At 34.1% G+C, this 15,504-nt stretch overlaps 3 protein-coding genes across 3 annotated transcripts; 2 read left to right on the top strand and 1 right to left on the bottom strand.

Annotated features, from left to right (window-relative positions):
* Positions 1-4,678, top strand: LOC132543295 (uncharacterized). The gene is made up of 4 exons (XM_060206784.1): positions 1-13; positions 1,898-2,027; positions 3,447-3,622; positions 4,479-4,678. The coding sequence occupies exons 1-4, from the start codon at positions 1-3 to the stop codon at positions 4,676-4,678; spliced, it is 519 nt and encodes a 172-aa protein (XP_060062767.1).
* A 1,829-nt stretch (positions 4,679-6,507) lies between these two features.
* Positions 6,508-9,074, bottom strand: LOC132543294 (uncharacterized). The gene is made up of 4 exons (XM_060206783.1): positions 8,738-9,074; positions 8,133-8,168; positions 7,478-7,573; positions 6,508-6,515 (listed from the first exon to the last, which is right to left on the bottom strand). The coding sequence occupies exons 1-4, from the start codon at positions 9,072-9,074 to the stop codon at positions 6,508-6,510; spliced, it is 477 nt and encodes a 158-aa protein (XP_060062766.1).
* Positions 9,075-12,095: 3,021 nt separating this feature from the next.
* LOC132543293 (uncharacterized) lies at positions 12,096-13,649 on the top strand. The gene is made up of 3 exons (XM_060206782.1): positions 12,096-12,438; positions 13,296-13,331; positions 13,510-13,649. Exons 1-3 carry the CDS (start codon positions 12,096-12,098, stop codon positions 13,647-13,649), a joined length of 519 nt encoding a protein of 172 aa, XP_060062765.1.
* The last annotated feature ends 1,855 nt before the right edge of the window (positions 13,650-15,504 follow it).

The raw sequence follows: 15,504 nt of genomic DNA, 5'->3' as shown, positions 1-15,504 counted from the left end.
ATGGAACGTGAAGGTAAAATATCACAAATCGTCACGCTAAAGGAAAATAAAATTCATTAACATTGTCTGTGTAGAGCAGATATTGATAAATGCTGTGAGAAAGAACAGTGACAATATTCATAAAAAAATCTCTCAGATGGGTATTCTTAAGGAATATATCGAAAGCCAAACATTGAGCTGTACATATGAAGTAGATGATAATTCATATTCTCAAGAAATAGTAGTGGATAGATAGTAAGAAAAACAAGAAGAAAAACATTGAGCAGTTAATTGTTACACTACAAAATCGAAAAAAAAAATTAGAAAGCTTTCCCACATGGCCATTTTGTTTTGTTCATTAAATGAAGCCGCTTTTGAAAAATGGTCTCTGATCACATGTAGAAATGAAATGGCAACTACAACGTTTCTCCTGCTGCTTCCTAGATTTCTAAATCACTGACGAGTCATTGAAGGACGAAACAACTGAATGATGCAATTTAATACATTGTTGGCTTTGTTGTATATAATTGGTATAATTGGTATTTTGTACAATTCTTCAAGAAACATCACATAATGCTAGTGCATATGTGAAATTTTTGAAAAATATATATTTAAAATATATATAAACTATATATAACATATATTTAAAGCTTGTTTATTTCACTTCAGAAATTGTTTACAGGCATATTGAAAAAGTACCTTTGAATATACGACATTAATTATAATTTCTGATGAAAAGAGGTGTTTTAAGGGACAAAATGCTTCATTTGAATCTATTTAAAGAATCATTGAATTTATTGAATTTGCATTAATGTTCACCTGTAATACAATGTAGTTGATATAAGTACACGACGTCAGTGATTTTGACGTGCAATAAACTTAAGAAAACGTACTTGATTGTTTCTTTCCTTTTGTAAGAAAAAATACATGAATATTCAAGTACCCTACATCTTGCTTTTAAAGTACCATACTGACTTAGCGTAACAGGTAAGACATATGATTACGTTTATTGTTGTTACATACATTAATTAGCACAAACTGAACATAAACTTATGTGTGTTGAATATTACCTGTCTTAAACCTGTTCACGAAGTCTTCCTGTAGAGACAGATGATTAAACACGTTAAGCTAACTTAACCCGGATGAATGTATATGCATCCACCCGTAGTAGCCAAAACGTATATTGGATATCGACTTTGAACAACTACGACAGTCACTAGACCAATTTAAAACATATCGTCATTAGTGTAGTACAGACAGTATAGATAAAATGTTACATCAGCTGTTAGTTGTATTTCTGGGATTATTGTATCTCAAAGGTAAGAATTTTTCGTTTTTGTTGTTTACGTATTGTTTGGGAGTTAGTAGTAAAATATGTAAATTTCAAAAATGCGCAAAAAATTACAGGGTTTATGTCAGTGGTTACCTTATGTATGTTACAAAATGTCAACACTGTGATATGGTAGGTTATTGTTGAAATTATGACAGTAGTAACGCCAAATGTCTTCAATTTATCACATAAGAAATTGTTTCATTGTGGCCTTATGTTTCAATACATATGGCGGGTGTTACCATTTATGACATGTCTTGGTTGCCTGTCTCTAAGAGAAGTTTTTTTGATCGATATGATAGTAATCATGCAATCTACATTGTACAGTAGTTAGACGTAGATTAACGTTTTGTTATAAGGTGTATAAACATTTAACAGATTTTATCAAATGCTGTTTTGAAACATCTTTTATTGTCCGTCAATGGAATGGTTATTTAAAGCTAACCAATGTCATTTACATATGACCCTGTATATAGTCTATTTTTAAATATATGAACTCTTACATATATGAATTAACTATAGTGAAAAAGACGACCGATTGCAGATTATGGAAATATGCTTTCACTGGACATATTAATTGTAACACAGGGAGCCTTGCCACCATCTGTTATGAGACAAATTACAACTATGGGTTCGAACGGACAGAACTTTTCATGTGTGGAGAAGATGAATACTGCTGTGGGACACAGAGAAACAGAGAGTGCTGCGAAGAAGAAGAGTATTTATCTAAATACATCTACAATAATAGATTATTCATATAAAGCTTTTAACTTAAAGATATTATAATAACTAAGGCTATTGAATCTATACTACAAAGCTTTACAAAAGTACCTTCTTTCAAAACTATTTTGAAATTACATACAGCAGAGCCGATTATTCAATTGAACATAAACCTACCGCTGTTTCGTCCTACTAGGACTCGATAGCCATGAAAAGTGCCTAAAAATTGAATATTGAATTTAATCCTACAACTTTTTCGTCCTACTAGGACTCGACAGTGATGCTAAAAGCCTAAAAATAGCTCCACAAACGCGGGCAATACCCCACGGCCTTATTATAAAGTTGGGTGCAGGGCTGAGATTGTGAAGAACCTTAAAAGGCTGTGTAGGTCCATAGACCCAACATGTCCAGCGAAAATGGTGATCGCTGGTGATGTCGTTCTTGAGATAATTAGTGGAATGCAAATTCAAGAGGGCGGCCGTAACCGCCATATTGGATATCGGGCGGCGACAAAAAAATTGGGTTGTATAGGTCTATAGGCCCAACATCCTCAGTAAAAATGGTGACCACCGGTGTTGTCGTTCTTGAGATAATGAGCGGAATGCAAATTCAAGATGGCGCAGTCTGTGGGGTAAAAGTGAATATTGAATTTAATCCTACAACTGTTTTGTCCAGTAAGGACTCGACAGTGATGCTAAGGGCCTAAATGATGAATTGAACTTAATTCTGCACCTGTTTCGTACTACTAGGACTCGTCAGAGATGCATAGGGCCTAAATGATTGAATTTAATCCTACAACTGTTTCGTACACGTAGGACTCAACAGTGAAATTCGAAATTGGTCGAATCCAAGACAAATACAGTGATGGCAAGATTTCCTCGCTGTATTATGAACTATCTTCTCGGAGCGCTGATACAAATTATTGAGCGAACGGCACTAAGCTTACATATCGGAAGTCCCTCTTATTTTATCGATTGAGCGTCTTAACCTTAGACAATTAGTTTACTGTATCCTTTATATATGAATAGTAATGTCTTGTTATATCTTTAATCACTGTTATACAGGTAAAGTGTGATACCATATACATGTACATTTAAAAGAAACGCACACATATTCACAAGATACCTTGACCAGTCATGTGATCAAAACGGACACCACTTAATCTATACTACTATCATGTTAAAATTACACCATTTATTCCTATATTCGAAAAGGTGATATATCACATTCATATATCGGTATGAGATTTTGTTGATTTAAAAAAATCATATCATTTTAATACTTAATCATTTAAAATGTACTTTTTTACAAGCGAGATATATCATTATTGAGATCAACATCTGTATATTATAAATCGCTGATGAATTCTATGAATATGTATGTTTTATAAACAGTGGGTTATTTTCTTTTGTTCAAGTGTGACTGGTATCATCATAGGATGTGTGGTAGGATTGGTGATCCTTATTATAGTGGTGATAGTCGTTATATGCTTGTTGAAGAATTGTAATGGGGTACAGAAAGGCGTGACTATCAATCCATATCCAAATGGAATGACCGGGGGAGTTGTTATGCAGCCACAACAATACCAGACTAGTAAGTCACAGTTGTAAGACTGTCTGTTTTCTTTATCGCCTCCTATTTTCCTTCGGTCTTATCGTTAACATCTGCCATTGTTTGTGATTTAACATTCACATCAACGTAAAATTTGACTGTCCTCAAGTTCAATACAGATTCTGCTTCGATGTACAGTCAAATCTGTCTTCAAATGCCACTCAACTGACTGGTGGCCATTACCACAAGTTTGACTGTAGATCAATATTAAGTTGTCCACGTTTAAAATTGGTTTGATAAATGTTAGTAAGCGTACCGTTAAAACATCTTTCACGTACCAGTCAAAATATTACTTGCAGGGTTACTTCATACGATATAAAGTTTCGAGCATCTGAGGCCTAAAGTTTGATGTTTATAATGGAAAGCAAGATACTATGAAATCATATATATATATTCGTGGAGCTGAAATTTAGGGTTTTTTTTCAAAAACATACAGTTTTGTGCGCACTTGCTTTCGTAGTTAAAGTATCGCCACCAAATCTGTATCATAACCCATGGCAAGTTTCATTTTTTATTTTTAGTGGACAGATAATTAAGAGTGCTCACAAAATCAGCTTCGATATGAATTCACCACAGTTTATTAACAAAACAAAGTTGAAATTCAAAAAGAAAATTGAAATCATAATTATTAATTGGCATGCAGCACAATGAAATCTACTTCCAGTATTTGGTAGATATCGACGGATATGGTGACATTACAGATAGATCCTGATACATTATCGGTCCAGATACATATATTGGAATTTAGAGATCCGAAATCTTTGCTACCAAATCAGGTTTTCTTTTCAACGGTTCAATGCCCTTCATGTATGAATAATGAAACACGAGTAATAACTAGTCTGTTTTCACATTTTCATCTTTTTTTCAGCTCCTGTGACCAGAATGCAGCCTCTCACCGGCAACTACATTATGCCTCCAGCACAAAATAACACAGCTTACACAGTACAATCTCATATAGCGCCTCCCATTAACGCGGAATCAAACGATGTCCCACCTCCATTTAATTACATCCCTCCACAACATGTCATGTGGCATTGATTATATCAAACTACCAATATGGATATCCACATACATAAGTCAACGATATTATTTTACCTTTGATCAGTATTACGGATGTCCTATCATTATTCTTTAACCCGTTTATATGCATATGGAACTGTTCCTCACCCTTACAGGTAAAGCTATAGGTATGGAACGGTTGCCAAGCATAAATTGGTATGTTTGTAATTGATATTTATATTCTATGCATGTGTGTATGTCATTTTTGTATGTAACGGGTACCTGTGTATTTTTATGTATGAAATGAGTACTTGTTTATTTATGTATGGAACAGGCACCTGCATGGTCTTTGTATTAAAGGGGTGCTTATCATTTTATGGTGATATTGAAAGTGTCGCTGCCCCTTCAATGTAGTCAACTGAAAAAGATTTTTATACTCGCTTTGTTATTTAGATTATAATTAAATTATTTCTATGATAACGTGTCCTTTGTAGCATTTGTGCTGTGGTTTTAGTATCTAAAACAATCATTTGTTAGAAATAACAAATGTACACTGAGCTGGTATTCAACTCATGTAGGTAATTGTTCAAACTAACAAGTCTAATTATAATAAATGTTTCCAATGTCAGTTTATCGAGCAACACATATATCGTACATTTCTTAACTTTGTTAAGTGACTTTGATATTTTCAATTATCTGCTGCAGAATATTTCCTTAGGAATAAATGGAAACTGCTATGTAAGATTTATATGTAAACTATTAACAGATGATGCTGAAGCTCGACTAATAGTGTGTGTTGTACCACTCCTATTATATCGTCATTATGTCATTGAATCGATTAAATAATATATCAATAAATCAATACGAAAACATATTGTTTATGTATGCTGGGTTATCATTTTGACCATCAGACATACAAACAAATTAGACAAGTCAGAGATTAATTTCTACTGGTCAAAGATGTTGTGTAATAGCATGGAAAGGAAACAAATTCTACAAGGAAATATAGAAATGACGTATCTACAAGCAGTAGTTTATAATACTGTTTCATTCATGTGTGTGTGTGTGTGTGTGTGTGTGTGTGTGTGTAAACGATCCTAGCAAAACATAATTATGCTACGTCATACTTTCATGTGAATTGTATATATGTGATATTGTCGAATAGGCTTGAATATGGGATAAAGAGTTTTTGACTAAGAGTAAGTGAATAGCACCTTTCAACAGAAGTTTAGAATTAGATTCAGTAGAGCCTAGTAATGAATTCTGCCCCTTAAGAACACATCGTTGATGCTAAGGGCCTACATTTTGAAGCTTAGGACGAGATTGAGGAAATCTAAAAAAATCGAACGATATGAATATTTCGTAATGATAATATATTTTATTATTACAAAAGAACGTCAGGTACATTTGTATATTCTGAACCGTTTCACTGTTCAAGTGAATTAACATTTGGCATAAAGGTTATGAAAAATGTCGAAGACTGTAATCCACCAACAGTGCCTTCCGCATGCAATCTCGTTTATTGTGCTAAAGACAAACAACTAAATGACACCTTTCTATATAAATTCCTTATTAGAAACAGCTGACCCAAACAATGAATTAAGCTGCACCATACAGTTGAAGGTCTCACTAAAGACACTCTCGACGAGAAAAAGTCTAATAAAATAAAGGCAGTCAAACTCGTTAATACAATTTTGTAAAAAAGTACTTTATTATGTAAAATTATTCAAACAAATTTCACAAAATCGATGAGATCACAAAAGTTAGGTATCACATGCATTATACCGACGAGGTAAGCTATGGATTTGATTTGAGTCTACCACGAATTGTCTCTCAACACTTCGTCTTTATCTTGTCAATCACGGCAGTTAATAACCTGTAGAAGAGTAAAATTGCATTAATGGTCAATATTATTCATACAAATGGTTACTTTTTCTGCTTGATACGAAATAGGAATGGTTACAAGGGACATACAGAAATACAGAAATATCTAGCATTTTCAAATAAAAAGTATTATAAACAGATAAATCCAACCAAAATGTTCCTTCGCTCTAAAATAATGCTGTAAACGTTCATATTTCAGTGGGAAATTAAATCTAGTACATTTTGTACTAAATGCATTGCGTTAAAATTTGATTGCGTTTAATGAACTTTCTGTCGTTGATAAAGCAAGTATTGATAATGCGCGAATTCATTACTGAACTAATTTGTTCAAAACTGATACTGCGCTAAAATTTGACGGCAACAAAATATGTATGTTAACAGCATATGATCAATATTATGATCATCGCAATCATAATTCCCATTACGTATATAACTACTCTGTGGTACCAATAAAACGGATCCTTACTAAACAGTTGATGAATAGACCAAGATTTGGGTAAACAGGAATACTAAAGTAATTATCCAATAAAAGCGGTTTGTATCACTACAGAAATCTCTGAACGAATTCCATATATATATATTGGTGTTTTAAGCAAGATTAGAAAAAGCAATGTAAAAAGGTTTGGACGGTAGGTGGAATAGCATCACTATGGGCAGAAACAAGAGAATTTGTATCTGATTACTACAAAGATGAAACAGGGTGAATAAGTGAACCTTATCCTCTTCAGGAAACTCACATAAACAGGCAGAGTTATCTGTAAGATGGTAATCTATTAATTAAATCTTAAACTAAGATAGTGAACTGTCACCAAGACTCAGTCTTTGTTTGATAAAGAAAACAGGCGTTTCCGAAGGTTCGCAAATGCAATTTTAATCACTGTTTGTGTTTAAGTCTTTTTAGATCTCTACCTAAGTGATGAGAGTGACCGAATCGTCATTTTTCGAAATACTCACCTCCATGTGTGGGAAATGTGGGGTAAGAAGGGTATCTTCGGGGATATTGGCGATAGCGGGGGAAAAGTCCTGGGTATTGTAGTCCACTGTCATATCCTGTTAGAAATGGAGACATGTGTTTTACAAATCATATGATGAAGCTTGTCATACAACAATTTATGGTGGTATACAACATAATCAATAGTGAGGAAATTTGCATAGTGATAAAGGTAAGTTAATTGAAATTATAAAGTCTTCATGTTAATTCGTAATATGGTTCACTAAGGAACAATGTGAAAGTCTGCAGATCAAAATGTATTACCATATTTGAAATTTAAAGAGACACTTTACGCAACTATATCCTTCTAGTTTATAAATATATATCTATATTTATATTTCATTCTTTCAAAATAACAACTTTCAATTTGGTATCACATCTAAATCACTAATTCAGTAGATATACACCCCAACGGTTACCATTGCCAAAACCCATTTACCATTGTCAGCAGGTGAAAACCATCTGTTTTATATAAGGCTTATAATTTCAAAAAGAATACTTATGAAAATATGATCAACTTGATAGAAAAAAGGCAATCGTTCAACGCTACAAATACGATAAAAGATTTTCAGGTGCATATTGATAAATTTTACAAAGCTGAGCTGATAACACACTTACTGTTTGATCTGTAAGTGCCGGTTGATCTCTTGTAACCTACAACATCAAAAATGACAAAAAATATTATGATCCACCCCTCAAAGTGTCTCAGAAAGCAAAACGTAAATTTCTGAGATGACAATTAAGCTTGATCTATGCCGCTGATTAGAACTAGAAAACTAGATAATATTCGGAATTCATGCTCAGAAACGGAATTTCGCTGTTTTTGATAATTCCCTGGTTGGCGAAAGAAAAATTGACTTATATGTAAATCTATAATCATTGTGGAGAATGAGGAAGTGGATGATCTTTACAGGTAACAAGTGGGATTGAAACAAAATAAAAAACAGATAAGTTACGTTACCTATAATCACAGAAAAAAATAGAAGGGATATTGTCAAAAACCAATACAAAATTTGCTCGAACACAAGTGACATGAATATAATTTCCAGGTGTCTACTCGGAGAAGTCCTTTAATATATAGGCGCATTCCTATCGCTTAAAGAAGTCTGTCCACAGTGAGATATCGTGTATGTTTATATCTACTATTAAGACAGCAATACTGTTGTAGTATGATTTTTCTACAAATCGATTAGGCTAGAACATAATTATTAAAAAATACTCACGTCTGCCTGCTGTTGGGTACACAACTTTCTGATGGATTGTTGGGTACAAGGCGGTGCCCTGATGTCTCAAAACCCTAGAGAGTCCTGATCTGACGAAAGGGTTTCCAACTGGTGTCACTCCGACGAAACCATTCCGGAGATATCCAGGGTTAATAGTGGCCACGAAGCCTTTACTGACGGGTGCCCTGTAGCCCGTGACCATCTGGTGGGTCCTTATTGGCTGCATGGGATATCCGTCCCAATCATCATCCTGTGCATCGTAGCTGGGAGGAAAGGTGTTGGCAAAAGTTGCCCCAACACAAACCGCCATAATAACTGCTAAGGTGAGACCGTTCATTCTGTATAATAATAAAACATGTAAACTCGAGTGAAAATGTTTGAATTTTAGCAGACATTAGATTTGATTTAAATTATGACAAAAGATATTATCAGAAAAGAGGAATTAGATATATCTAATTAATGCTTAATTCCTATAAGCAATGACATTAATTATGTTACGTTATACCAGCCTCCTTTAAAAAAGAGTTCCTCAGCAAGCAAGGGCGAAAAATTCTTTTTACTATTTGTCCATCCACAGACTTGTCCAATGAATAACGATCAATATTTCTAATGTTGAGGTAAGTTTATATCTTTTTTACATTTACTAGGTGAAATTTAATCCTCAAAAGTATAATGAACATGTTATCTCAAGGAGTTACATACCTGGTTATCTAGTGGATGGTTGATCTGAAAAGTGATACTTCAGCAGAACCTGTGATGTGTTTTTACAGCAAGAAACCAAGTCTTTATATACATGTCGATATCAGGAAATACGAGGATGACTAAGAATTGGGCTGCACTAAAACTACGTTTTTTCATATCTAACAAACGCAATGAATGAGTTATTTATTGGTGGTGTATAATTCATTCCTTCTTATGACGTCACGGAGTATGATCGAAGCTAATTATAATTAATTCATATAGTACTAACCTATGGGTCTCCTTGTGATAACATATGTACATTTTCTGAATGTTAATGATAAGGTGTTACGCTACGACACCAACAGGTGACACCACAACTCGACATTAAATTGATGTGTGGTCATAATAAGTTTTATTTATACAAGATTACATGGATGTATCAAATCGTTTACTTAAATACCCTAAAGTACTTAAAAACCTTACTTTAACAATGCTTGTCTTCAATGTCACTAAAAACAATTACTCATTATTAGTCTTCAAGAATGTTTTTCTAAAATAACAACGAAATACGTTAAAAAATGCTCGGTTTTTTTTTCGTGATTTCGCCCTGAAAAGAAAAAAAACTAACAAACCTTAATTCTCGTCCTTTCATATTTTCGTTCCGAAAATCATCACTTATATTAAATACGTTTTTTATTATAACCATGGGTTTGAGGTGAATTGTGTGTTTTTTCTTGTACCAAATGAGAAAGCTGTATATCAAATGTTTAAAAAGGTAAAGACGTGTTACTATTTCTTAGACTAATTGATATTTTCATGGCCTTGTTCAGATGGTTACCCTCTGATTGTAAAATTATCAGTTTGTGAAGTACAAATATCAGATTTCAAGTAGGTTGTTCTGGTGTTAATTATAAATCATTAATTACGATATGTTAATATAGAAATAACCTGTGGTGCAATGGTACAGAAATGGTATCACAAGTGTTCCGGACGAGTAAGCGCCTTTTGCATCATCGACGACATCCACAATAAAAGTTACATTTTCTTATTATTAAAGAAAATAAGTCGCGTCTAAATTTCGAGTTTTTAGTGTACTGAACTCATCGGATGATGAACATAATGACGACATATTTTTTATATCAACAATGCTGAGTTACAGGTTACAACTAAGGTGGCTGATTTATGTCGTTTCGTTATTTCGTCTTTTTCGCCTCGAAAAGACGAGAGTTAGCAAACTTTAATTCTCGTCACTTCGCCCAGAAATAAAACAAAATCAGAACAAGCAAAAATAAGACAACAAATGTACGCTGATAGGCAGCCTTGATATACGTCTTTCCGGGTTCATAAATCTTCAAAAGTCTTTTCATTTTTTTCATGTTTTCGCCCCGAAAATACGAAAATCAACAAATTTTGATTCTTGTAATTTCTTCTTTGCGTCCCGGAATGACGAGGATTAACAATCTTTTATTCTCATGTTTTCACCCCGAAAAAGACGAAAAATCAACAATACTTTACTTTTCGTTAATTCGTTTTTCGTCCCGAATGTCGTGAATTAACCAGTCTGAATGCTAGTCGAGAATTAACAAATCTTACTCTTTGGTTGAGTGAAAAGACGAAGTATCGAGAATTTAGGTTTTTGTTCTCTTTTCGAAATAACGAAAAATCGGCCAGTGCATACAGCATCTGTACATGATCAGACAAGGCAACAACAGGGAGAAGTTGATTTAATTGATTTGATCTGATTTGTCAGATTTCTGGGAAATATTCTTGATGATTTTTTCTTCTCATGTCTGGCTTGTTTATAACGACTGTATTAAAGGTAGTTTTATCAGAGGAATAGAAGTACGTAACTATTTCTATTTTATTCAGTAGTATAATCCTTTTGACGTTTTCTGATAACAAGCGTCATATTACACAGAAGACTGACGTCTATTTGTGATCACTGTTGTACAATCATAGTGACGACAACGAGAAAATACTATACAACGAAAATGACCTAGGTAAATTATGTGAGGTCGGACAGGTGTGAAACAATGTGATGTGACATGTTCTGATAGACAACAAAGGATGACGACTTACCTGTGTATAATTTATAAAGTGGGCGGTAAACCGATGCTTGTCTAATGTAACTGTGACGTAACAATATGATTAATTCAAAGCTTCAATCTGTATCGTACATGTCTTTTTCCTCTTCCTTATTTAGGTTACTATAAATACACATTAAATACCAACTCAAGCACATCTCCTGATTACAGTGTTCTCACTCGTAACAAACAAGGTATGTTTAAGCATTATACACAGAAAAGAAAATATAAGCCTTTTGTTATGTCTGATTTTAACTAAAGAATGGTTTTTGTAATATTTTTCTCCGTACTGTTGTCAACACTGTTCTACTTAGCTGTGATATCTGTCGGACGTAGTAACTGTTTCTATAATAGTACTCATCATTATTTCATTAAGTTGTAAAGTTTATTGTTGAATCTGTAGTATACGCAAACATTCTAAGAATTCGGATAATGGAAGATTTAATTAATTGCAATCCAAAAGATGAAAAAGTGTGTGTTCAAAATCTTATTGTACAAAAGTTGGATAAGAAAGGAGGTATTATGACATGTCCTTTTCACGCACGCTCACAATTCAGTGGTACTAAAATCCGCAAATGCTTTGTTTTAGGACAATGAACGGACTAACCTTCGCTTTAGTTGTCACGGTTTGCGTCGGGGTGACCTTGGCTACCACCTATCGTCCCACTTACCCGACACATGACGATGACTGGACCCTGTACCCAAGGGAACCAATAAGGAATGGTCAGTTAGTAAAGGGTTACAAGGGACCAGCTAGGGCTGGATACATTGGTTCCGGTTCTGTATATCCCGGATATGTAAGGACAGGGTTTCTCGGAATGGGACAAGGCGGAAACACTTACGTCGGATCAGGACTTTCAAGGGTTTTAGGACACCAGGACACCATAATGTATCCTACCCATCACCAACAAGACGCATTCAAGCATGCGGGGAGACGTGAGTTATTTTTCTTACTAAATAAAATATCGTCAATGATAAAAATGTCGACCAACTTTGACATTTTCGCAGCTTGGTCTTGTTTCATGCATTTACACCAATGACGTGTTTTTGGAGGAGGAAATAGATGTAGGATACAAATAAATTAATTATTTGGCATCTCTATACGAATAGTGGCACTTATCAGGAGATAAATGAAAATTACGATTTTTTGAAATTATTTCGCAAGTGCACGTTCCCATTTTAAGTTTTATATATCTTTTAATAAATTTTTGTTTTTCTCATTTGAATTTTAGGCTTCAAAATTACGGCCCTCTATTTAATATGTATTACTGATGAGTCGTCAAAAGACGAAACAGATGTACAACGCAGTTTATTTTATAAACAGACTTAGTTAGATCAAATTCTAAGTTTATATTGAAAGATGCTGTTCAGGTGTCGGACTTTTTTTAAAAAAAAATATAACGATAACAGTACGATAACTGCATGTTCTATTGAGATATAAAGGCATACAGTTTTCTGAAGAGTTATTGACTGACGTAAATCAAATTCGAGCAAACCTTGAATTCAGTACCTAAAATGAGAACAATTCTATTATCTGTAACATGGGCGAATAATTTCACATGTACACTGAAAAATATGAGGCGCCATTTTGAATTGGAGTAAGGACACAGGTTACATTCACTTTATTACTTGGGGTAGTTAGAAGTATTGACTATAAATGATTTAATGCTGACGGCAGATTTACAAAAGGTAAAAAATAAGGCACTTTATATGGAGCTCGTTATGGTCGATAACAGTATTGACAAATAAATGGTTTGGTGATTGTTATTGATAACTATTATTTTACTTTCAAGGTTATCGACGTTCAACTGGAGATTACCCTACAAATTGTAAGTTGGATCATATTTCTAAAATAAAGCTACTTATCAATATTTTAATCTTTGTATTTTATAAACAAATTTCATTTTAACGTTCAAAAACCAATGAACTGTCTATAGAAGCATGATAGTTCACGAATCTGTCTGACTTGGAATTTGCAAGTAACTCATCGTTTTCTATGCATTACAGCATTCGACGTATACAGACGATACCCGGATGAACACCGTAGATACCCGGGTGTCTTTCCACAGTACACAAACAGATACCCGACAAGGACAGCGTATAGGCGTAAGTATTCTGTCAAATCCTTTCAAAAGCATGAGAGTTGATTCTGACACGAGTTTGACGGGTAATCCTTGGTATTCTCTTTTATCTGTTTCCTGAAGTTTTAGCATGCAATCTGGAATGTAGTCGCGTCGGTTTCTACATACAGTCTCTGATTACATATGATCATTTCCCAGGTAATTTCTGATTACATGTGATCATTTCCAGGTAATTTCTGATTACATATGATCATTTCCCATGTAATCTCTGATTATATATGATCATTTCCCAGGTAATCTCTGATTACATGTGATCATTTCCCAGGTAATTTCTGATTACATATGATCATTTCCAGGTAATCTCTGATTACATGTGATCATTTCCCAGGTAATTTCTGATTACATGTGATCATTTCCCAGGTAATCTCTGATTATATATGATCATTTCCCAGGTAATCTCTGATTACATGTGATCATTTCCCAGGTAATCTCTGTTTACATGTGATTATTTCCCAGGTAATCTCTGTTTACATGTGATCATTTCCAGGTAATCTCTGATTACATGTGATCATTTCCCAGGTAATTTCTGATTACATGTGATCATTTCCCAGGTAATTTCTGATTACATGTGATCATTTCCCAGGTAATTTCTGATTACATGTGATCATTTCCCAGGTAATTTCTGATTACATGTGATCATTTCCCAGGTAATTTCTGATTACATATGATCATTTCCAGGTAATCATTACATCATGTGATCATTTCCAGCTAATCTCTGATTACATGTGATCATTTCATTTCCCAGGTAATTTCTGTGATCATTTCCCAGGTAATTTCTGATTACATGTGATCATTTCCCAGGAAATTTCTTTTTCAATGGCTCCATTTCCAGCTAATCTCTGATTACATGTGATCATTTCCCAGGTAATCTCTGATTATATATGATCATTTCCCAGGTAATCTCTGATTACATGTGATCATTTCCCAGGTAATCTCTGACTACATGGGATCATTTCCAGGTAATCTCTGATTACATATGATCATTTCCCAGGTAATCTCTGATTACATGTGATAATTTCCCAGGTAATCTCTGACTACATGGGATCATTTCCCAGGTAATCTCTGATTACATGTGATCATTTCCCATATAATCTCTGTTTACATGTGATCATTTCCCAGGTAATCTCTGATTACACATGATCATTTCCCAGGTAATCTCTGATTACACATGATCATTTCCCAGGTAATCTCTGACTACATGTGATCATTTCCCAGGTAATCTCTGATTACATGTGATCATTTCCCAGGTAATCTCTGTTTACATGTGATCATTTCCCATGTAATCTCTGATTACATGTGATCATTTCCCAGGTAATCTCTGTTTACATGTGATCATTTCCCAGGTAATTTCTGTTTACATGTGATCATTTCCCAGGTAATCTCTGTTTACATGTGATCATTTCCCAGGTAATCTCTGATTACATGTGATCATTTCCCAGGTAATCTCTGTTTACATGTGATCATTTCCCAGGTAATCTCTGATTACATGTGATCATTTCCCAGGTAATCTCTGACTACATGGGATCATTTCCCAGGTAATCTCTGATTACATGTGATCATTTCCCAGGTAATCTCTGATTACATGTGATCATTTCCCATGTAATCTCTGATTACATGTGATTATTTCCCAGGTAATCTCTGTTTACATGTGGTCATTTCCCAGGTAATCTCTGATTACATGTGAATATTTCCCAGGTAATCTCTGATTACATGTGATCATTTCTTATAAAATGTAAACATGAAGATTAAAGTGAATATGTTTGCACTAATATTGATTGATATTGTGCCCAATGGGCATTTCTTTCGATAACGTTGGATTTTATAGATTAGGCCCCTAGCATCACTGAACTAGTCCTAGAAA

Source organism: Ylistrum balloti, unplaced genomic scaffold (assembly GCF_031769215.1).
Source record: "Ylistrum balloti isolate Yb309-2 unplaced genomic scaffold, AGI_CSIRO_Ybal_v1 Utg369752, whole genome shotgun sequence".
In the NCBI taxonomy this organism is placed as follows: domain Eukaryota; kingdom Metazoa; phylum Mollusca; class Bivalvia; order Pectinida; family Pectinidae; genus Ylistrum; species Ylistrum balloti.
The sequence above is the reverse complement of the archived record's forward strand: the minus strand, read 5'-3'. Positions and strand labels throughout refer to the sequence as shown.